Source organism: Aulostomus chinensis, chromosome 6 (assembly GCF_037954235.1).
Source record: "Aulostomus chinensis isolate RoL2024-O1b breed Wild chromosome 6, RoL_Achi_v1.0, whole genome shotgun sequence".
NCBI classification, from domain to species: Eukaryota; Metazoa; Chordata; class Actinopteri; order Syngnathiformes; family Aulostomidae; genus Aulostomus; species Aulostomus chinensis.
Genome location: NC_141325.1, coordinates 17372496 through 17380741, shown reverse-complemented (window position 1 = coordinate 17380741; position 8246 = coordinate 17372496). Strand labels below are relative to the sequence as shown.

Sequence of the window (8246 nt, the reverse complement as noted above, 5' to 3'; positions counted from 1 at the left end):
ATTGTGGGCCCCCAATTTTCAGACCACCATCTTGATCATCACGTTTATCATCTGTCATATTCATTTGATTATGTCATCTCAGATCCCTGATTACCAGACTTAAACCCAGCACTGCACATACTACAAACACCAGCAATGCAAGTTTGACACTGATTGAATAAACAACTGTTGAAGTCACTGAGTCACATCAAGACGGAGAATTTTTGAATTGGTAGTTACACTAGTGCGATGCCTGGTTCTTTTAAGGACATGTGCTATGCGATGTCACAAGACATGAACTAATCTCTGGCTTTGGTCTCAAAGTTTTCACCTGGATTTCTGATTTCTTGTCGCAATCAAGTCCGTTTCATTTCAATAATGCTGACTTGAAACAAAAGTTATCTCATGACACTTTACAATTATAGAGCAGGTCTACAACCCCAGTCTTCTTGATTAATTTACACCCCGCAGTTCCCCATGAGCAAGCATATCTGTGACAGTGTTACGGACGGCGCTCTGTGATGTCACTGCGTGGTCCTCTTTCTCCCTCACCTGCTTCTGCCGGCCCCCGGAGCCAGCCCTGCGCCCTGATTGGCCTCCTCCGTGGCCAATCCCGTCAGTCAGTGGCACCGGGAGGATTTAAATGGAGAGCGGGGCCAGACGCCGGCGGCAACTCTGCACGGTGGCAGAGGTCGTCCCTCGCGTGGCTCACTTAATATCCCCTTAACGTAAATGAACGTGATCTGTGTGATCCTTTGATAGTTACCAGTTGTTTTGGTTTCGCTTGCCCTGCGTGGCGCGGTCGCTCCAGTAGAGTTGTTTTCTTTTCTTGTGGTTTCCTGTTTTCGTTTGCCCTGCGTGGCGCGGCCGCTCCGGTGGAGTTGTTTTACTTTATTGTTGTTTGCTGTTTTCGTTGGGCCCTGCGCGCCCGCGCTCCCTGTACCCTGTGGCGTATGAAAATAAAAATTGCCCGCTAAGTGCACCAGGATCTCTTTGTGTTACGTCTCCTAATCCCTTGCCGAGCCGGGTCGTAACAAACAGCAACAACAAAAATGGCCTTCTAAAAGGCAGGAATGTCGAGCTGACCCAGGCGTAATAAGAATGACCATCTGCTTTGTCTGTAAAAGAGACAGATGTGGAGGGAGCTATACATCTAGACAAATACAGTAGATGGGAAGCAGGAACAAGACAGAGGCATACTGACATGGACAGAGACAAAGACGGAGGCAGGGAAACCTAAGACAGACTTACGACCAACTAATGACCTATGACCCGAAGCAATTTTCCAGTGAGAGGGATATTTTGAAATGGCAATTTTATGTCAAAATACCATTTTAAATTCAGTCTCATGGTGCTGCAGGGATTTTTGTATACACATCTGATACAGCTTTAAAAAAACATCTCTGATACAGTTCGGCACAAAAAAATTCCATTACTGTCACCCAAATGATGTAAACACGAACATTCCCTCTACTGCGAATTATATCCCAATTTCAACAAAAATAATTGAAATCCGATAGGACATTAAATATATTACATGGTCTTCACTTCTCTGGCAGATGGTAAATGGACTCATTTTTAAATATTGCGCTTTTCTATCTGAGCATTACTCAAAGACCTTACAGTGTCATCTCATTCTTCCAGTCACATATGGTGGAGGCTGCAATGCAAGGTAACAACCTACTAATCAGAAGCAATTGGGGGTTCGGCATCTTCCTCAAGGACGGCGGGAAGCGAAGATCAAACCAGCGACACCTCAGTTGCTGGATGGCCACTCGACTGCAAAGCCATTCTGCCCAAGATTATAGTCTGCAACATTCTTCATAGAAACAACTTGTGGCTGCTCTACTTGCTGATTTTGTTATGTGCACCGTGCTTTCTGACACCATTGTATTTCACGTGCTATATTGGCTATGTGGAGCAACATGCGCACTGTAAAAAAGACAATGACTATCTATTCACCAGAGTGTGTATACTAAACAGTTTGAAAATGGAAATTAAAATGTGTATATATAACTAAAAAATAAATGTTAAAGCCATAATGTGCACCTCAATTATGACAAAATATGTTATTATAAATTACCAGGATTTGCAACTTGTTGTTGGTACAACAAAGCCAAAAAAAAAAACCATAATGCAGCTCTGACATTGCGCCACTGGGTGGCGCAGGGCAAGTACGGTCTGTCTGGTAGTACCCATAGACTGGTAGCACTGCACCGAAGAAGAGAAGTTGGCGGAGAAAGCAAGCAAGTGTATCAGACGCCGATTTGAATCCGGTACAAGCTTCCGTCAAAATGTGAAAGTAAGTATTTTGTCTAAAAATGTACATATTGCCACGATAAATGAATATCGAGTGTGTAAATTGGCTACCTTCTCAGCTTAGCTAACATTACTAGCCTCTAGCTAGAAAGTTAGCCCTGCTTTCTGTTCCCTCACAACTTGTTTGACAGTCGCGCATTTAGTCACACAAGCAAAATCTCAGCGTTGCTTCCCTCCTCTGCCGCCCTCGTTTCGCCTGCCCGCCGGCTGTGTTGCTCGGCTGCCCGCCAGCACGTTATTTCACTCGCAGATGCATGGCATGACATCGGCCATTTTCAAAATGCAACTGTCACAGTGCGCGCGTTTCGCAACGCAAACACATGGAATACGTTAATACGCCATGATGGTGCCGTTCTGTGTACAGTTGAAAACTTCTGTTAAACCCTAGATCTGTTGCATGCCTGTAAAACCACAAGTCGATGCCCAATAAAATATTCTGTATATATATCTGCATGCAGCAAAGTTTCTCCTTGGCACTCCCTCCCATTACGCCAGCATTAACCCAATGATTGTATTTTACATATGTAAATTTTTTTCCCCAACCTGTTGTTGACTATTGTTTTTATTTATAGGGAGGAAAATCCACATGCAGTGCAAGCTCTGTTCATTCACGGGAAACGAGGAAAACCTCATCCGACACTACGAGCTGTATCATCGAAGACCTCATCATTGGCCTTGTGTCCATTCCACCTGTGTATGTGCCTTTAGGACTCGGGGAGCTCTGAAATCACATTTATCTAGAATTCACAGCAAAGGTCAGCAAATTCCCCAGTCGAGCATAATTTTTAAATGTGAGCTTTGTGATTTCCATGAATGGAGGAGTGGTGAAGTGAACTATGTTCCTCAACATCCACAACAACAAGATGATGCATCACTTGAGGAACAAAGACTTCTCTGGGTGGAAGCATCCAAGAAAGCACGATTAGATCATTGACTTGTGAGGGAGAAGATGGACTTAACATTTTCCCTAAGGAGAAGAGAGATAGTGGAGGAGCAACCAATGGTGGTGGAAGTCCAAAATAGATGGCCAGCTTTGTTCGTTAAAGAACAGGTAAGTGTTTGCTCTTCTGTCCCCTTGTTTTTTGATGTGTGTAATGTTTATTTTGAACTCTTAGTAATTGTTCTGATTTGTAGATATCCTGATGTGTCTTGGCAGATATGTGAGGAGTTTTTCCGCATCACAAACAAGGACTTGCTGGGAACATGCAGAGCGGCAGTGGACAAATACACACCGAAACTTCTGCGACTGTACGGTGCCCGAAAAGGAGCTTGTGGAAAGGAAATGGAAGATGTCTTGGATAAGCTTGATGATGAGGTACAATGTTGGAAGCATTTATTTTAATCATGTCGTGCAGAATAATTTTCTTTGTTTGCAAAATTAAACAACACTGTATTTAGATTTTTTATTTGTAGACCTCTAACATTGTCCGACATCGCAAGGATGCTGCGCTTCGAGGCCTTCCGGTTTTTCTTCGGGAGGAGCCCAAAGATTTATTCAGGCAATGTCTCTTAAGTACTACATATCACAAAAAGACAGCATTTTGATTTTGACACGCCCACATAAGTGCTGTAGTGGTATTTCATCAGGGGCACTCTCAGAGAAGCAACCTCTATCTTCCTGCATGAATACCCCCAAGAATGGAGTTTATTGATATTTTGTGACACACACGCATTTACTTCAACGTGTAGTATATGACAGAGGAGGATGTGCTGAACAAAAGTTATCAAGGATGTTTTTCTCCCTAGTTCAGTTTTTGTTGTAGAAGTCCTCAAAGTTTGACATCCATAGCACCTCCATATTTTTCACACCTTTTTAAACATTCATAAAACATCATAGAAAAGTTACAGGAGTTGTTTTGCAGCTTTCATTTGTTTGTGTCAGTGTCATCAGATGCTCATACTCTGACATAGTAAAATGTGAAGTTTTAATTACTCACCTGGTGAAGATGGGCAGTCCTTTGACAGATTTCTCTTTGCCTTCCGAACCGTGTAATGTAGGCATGTAGTTCGCACTGTAGTGAAATATTTGACTTAAAATCCTATGTAAATACTGCTCTTGTTTTACAGGAGCGTGACCCCGAAGATGAGGCAACCACTGGAGTGGCTGTGGGCATACTATTTGTTGTGGAGGAAGGCGTTGCACCGACTTCATCAGCAATGGTGCAGAACATTGCTCTCATTTTGGAGGAGACCATTGTCCTGGATGAAGTACCAGATCTTCCCTCTGCACTTGCATACCTTTTTGGACTGCTGTATGCTCTCAATATGTCATATCCAAAGACTCTCAAGTACACTTTTGATGCACTTCAACACGTGTTTTCTTCATGGAGATTGGCTCTGATTGCACACAGCGTGTGCGATCATTGCAGAACAAATTACTTCTGTAAACCAATGCCATGCGTTTCACTGGGACACTTGGTTGCCTTTAAGACATGTGTTAGAATGTTGAACTGTTTATATTGGTATTCGCATATTTTTATTGGCGTACCCTACCTGTGGGCAAATGTGCCATTCTTGTTGTTACACTGGCACATGTTTTTCTATGGTGTGGTTGAGACTGGGTTACATTGTCACTGTTACTGTATTATTGTGATATTGAACTGCTTACATGTGCCATTCTTCACTGTTAAATTGGCACATTTTTTCTTTTACATGTTTTTATAATATGCCTACCTACATACCTGTAGCGAGATGTGCCAATCTTGACTCTTACATTGGCTTTTTTTTTTTTTTTTTTTTTTTTTTACACTATGCATACCTACATACCTGTAGCGACATGTGCCAAATCTCGACTCTTACACTGGGACATATTTTTCTTTTGTGTGTGTGAAATAGAGAGTGAATAAGAGTTATATTGTGTGTGATGGGCAGATGTGCCATTCTTGACTCTTACTGACACTTATTGTGTCATAGTGAGTGAGTTACTGCTTGAAGCTTCCATGGGCCATTCTTCACTGTTACATTGGCACATACAGTTTTTGTAGTATGGATACATACCTCTGGCCAGATGTGCCATAGACTCTTATTGTCACTGTTATGTGTAACAGTGCGTGAGTTTCATGTGCAATTCTTGACTTAACAGCAAAATGAAATAGTTGACTCTATTTAGAATTGTGTGTTTATTCAAATACAGGTAAATAAATGACTGTGTAGTTAATCACCTTTTGCTAGTTATATGAATTATGAGGAAATGAGCAAATAAAAATCTTTATATTCACAAAATGAGAATTTAATAGTAGTGACTATTAACATAACAGCCTAAATATAATTAGTACAACGATGAATTGTCACTTGTACTAATTACACTTACGCTGTTATGTGAATTGTGTCAGGAATTTGCTGTCATTGTCCCAACGATAAGATTTGAGTTAGGACAATGACAGCAAATTGCTGACACAATTCAAAAGTCTTCCTGCAAAAGGTTGCCTTGAAATTTTAAGTTTTCTCCACTATTCTTTTTTTACAGTGTACTTCGATGTGCAGCAAACAGTATTGGGGACCCGTCACTCAAAATAGCAAAGAAGAAAAAAAACAACATTCAAGGCATTTATTTACTTATTTATTTTATTTTAGTGATTTATTCAGCATTACATTTAGAAAACACAAAGTCATTAAATTCTTCCCTGTAGATATCAAAAAACTGAATACACACCTGGCTTTCTGTAAAAGGAGCTGGCCATCGATTAAGAATCTGGCCAATGTCAGGCTGTCTCTGACAATTTCCTTTCTGGGAAGTACAAAGGTCACGTCTATCCAGCCATCCATCCTTTTTCTATCCTGCTTATCCGTTAAGGTTCTCACGAGGGGGTGGAGCCTATCCCAGCTGACGTGGGCGAGAGGCGGGGTTCACCCTGGATAGGTTGCATGTCTGTCGCAGGGCCATCAGGAGCAATTAGGGTCTCAGTATCTTGCTCAGGCATTCTTTGACAGGGGGACTTTGGTTGCTAAACTGCCATTCTACCTTGGAGCCATGCCGCCCCTAAGGTCACATTTATCTCTCAACAAAGGATCCATATGGCTCTGTCTTCAACATTCCCATCCATCCATCCATTTTCTTCCACTTATCTTGTTAAGGGTTGCGGGGGACTGGAGCCTATCCCAGTAGCCTTCAAGCTTGAGGTGGGGTTCACCCAGTCCATCGCAGGGCCAACACATAGAGACAGACAACCATTCACACTCACAGTCACACCTACGGTCAATTTAGAGTATCAATCAGCCTCGTCCCCTCTTGATGTCTTTGGACTGTGGGAGGAAGCTGGAGTACCAGAGAGAACCCACACAGGAACAGAGAGAACATGGAGACTCCACACAGAACGATCCCGTGATGGAGCTGGGACTCAAACCCAGAACCTTCTTGCTGTGAGGCAACAGTGTTCACCACTGCACCACCGTGCTGCCCTTCAACATTTCATGGACCAGAATATGAGGAGCTCTCCCCAGATTGTGGTGATCCCTCCCATCTGGATAATCAGGCAGGAAATGTATTTCCCCTTTTCTTGGCTTCTTTTGTTCTTCTTGGGAGGGTCTCCATTTGTTGTGTCCCTTCCACATTTACCACCATTGACAGTGACAGCAAGTTGACTCAGCTGGTTGATTTAGGTCAAAAAAAATTTTAAGAGGGTGTTTTTTTTCCCTTTTCCAACAACATATTGTGTGAGATGTACCAGTGGGAACTCTCTGCAAACACAGACTGCTCTCCTTTTAGCAGGGTGCATCTTTAGCACAACACGTAATCTTGTTCACACCACTAGTAACTTCTTGCAAAACTATTTCATCAGTGTGAGTATAATACTTCTTTAATATAGCCCTGATTTTGGTTTTGAGAAGTGGCTGTGACAGCTTATTGATTTTATGAAGTTGTTTTAGTACATCTTGCACTACACTTTCTGATATGTGCAGTACATTTTGCATCTTTAACTGAAGAGTTTCTAAGTTCCGCTGATGCTGTTTTTCTAAATCATGAGGATCCCGCTCACTGACTGAAGGCATAACTCACCTCTTTTGAATACTCTGTGTCATCTGGGTCTGACATTTGCTCTTGCACAGCATCACTGTCACGGCTTACAAAGTCATCACCAATGATTTCTGACTTAAACCGCTTTCAGGTCTGCGCCCTGTGTATTTTGTCCTAGTGCATTTAGAAAGAAGAGCAAACGCTGCTTTCAAAATTATAGACTTTAAAAGGGCAGCTGACTTTATGGGTTACTTTTAGATGTACAGAATGAACATCTGCAGAAAATATCAGAGTATCGTGGTAATCCCTACATTTCACTTTTGGAGTATCGCAACACATCACTGGAGGGTGTGGGATTATCACAAGCACAATGCTCATGGGATGGAGGCTGATAGGAAAACTGAGAGGCAAATACTGAAAGACATTCAGTATCAACCTCACTGCTTATACCTGATGGAACAGTTCAGGTACACAAGCAGTTCAGAACAAACAAACAAACAGGAGAAGCAAAAGATCTACTTCAACACACATACAAGGTGACAGTCTTGACCTCCAAGCAGGAGAATTAGGTGACTGTGCAGAGAGGAGCGACATGGCAGAGAGCTGTGATCTTGCACAAACATGAGCATTTGTTGTCCACACACTTGATGGGCAACTATACAGGAGAAGCAGAAAGTACCTGCGGAAAATAAATGAGCTAATTTTCCACTCGCTGCTTGAACTGGACAGTTGACTGAACATAGAGTCAGGGATGAAAGACTGTGACACAAGAGGTGAACCTGGAAAAAAACACATCCTCAGCTGAACTCTCACTTATGGATGGTCAGAAAGAGACACCTGATAAATAACTCTGAAGGTCTCTCATATAAAACCAGAACCGGTACAATAGTTAGACTACCTGTGCAATATAGAGAGTAGGCAGGGGTTATTCCTATGAAATGAAAAGTTATTGTTCTTCTGCTTGAGATCTCACGGTCAAAAAATTTTGAATTAG

At 42.2% G+C, this 8246-nt stretch overlaps 1 protein-coding gene across 4 annotated transcripts; it reads left to right on the top strand.

Annotated features, from left to right (window-relative positions):
• Window positions 1–2163: 2163 nt before the first annotated feature.
• Window positions 2164–5485, top strand: LOC147260329 (uncharacterized). Of its 4 annotated transcripts, none has more exons than XR_015116284.1 (5): window positions 2164–2281; window positions 2871–3349; window positions 3455–3613; window positions 3697–3797; window positions 4366–5483. XR_015116284.1 is itself a non-coding variant. In XM_086205416.1 (5 exons), the coding sequence occupies exons 2-5, from the start codon at window positions 3248–3250 to the stop codon at window positions 4637–4639; spliced, it is 594 nt and encodes a 197-aa protein (XP_086061542.1). In that variant the 5' UTR covers window positions 2164–2281; window positions 2871–3247; the 3' UTR covers window positions 4640–5485. The 4 variants fall into 4 exon arrangements, 2 of the variants coding, with proteins under 2 accessions (XP_086061542.1, XP_086061541.1); XM_086205416.1 differs by having other exon boundaries at window positions 3739–3797; window positions 4366–5485; XM_086205415.1 differs by having other exon boundaries at window positions 3712–3797; window positions 4366–5485.
• The last annotated feature ends 2761 nt before the right edge of the window (window positions 5486–8246 follow it).

Bases quoted from the DNA above. Each gene is read 5' to 3' on its own strand.
- LOC147260329 (XM_086205415.1), top strand. From the start codon at position 3,248: ATGGACTTAACATTTTCCCTAAGGAGAAGAGAGATAGTGGAGGAGCAA. The intron at 3,614-3,711 runs GTACAATGTTGG...TTTTATTTGTAG, and splicing joins TGGATAAGCTTGATGATGAG to ACCTCTAACATTGTCCGACA. The intron at 3,798-4,365 runs GCAATGTCTCTT...CTTGTTTTACAG, and splicing joins GAGCCCAAAGATTTATTCAG to GAGCGTGACCCCGAAGATGA.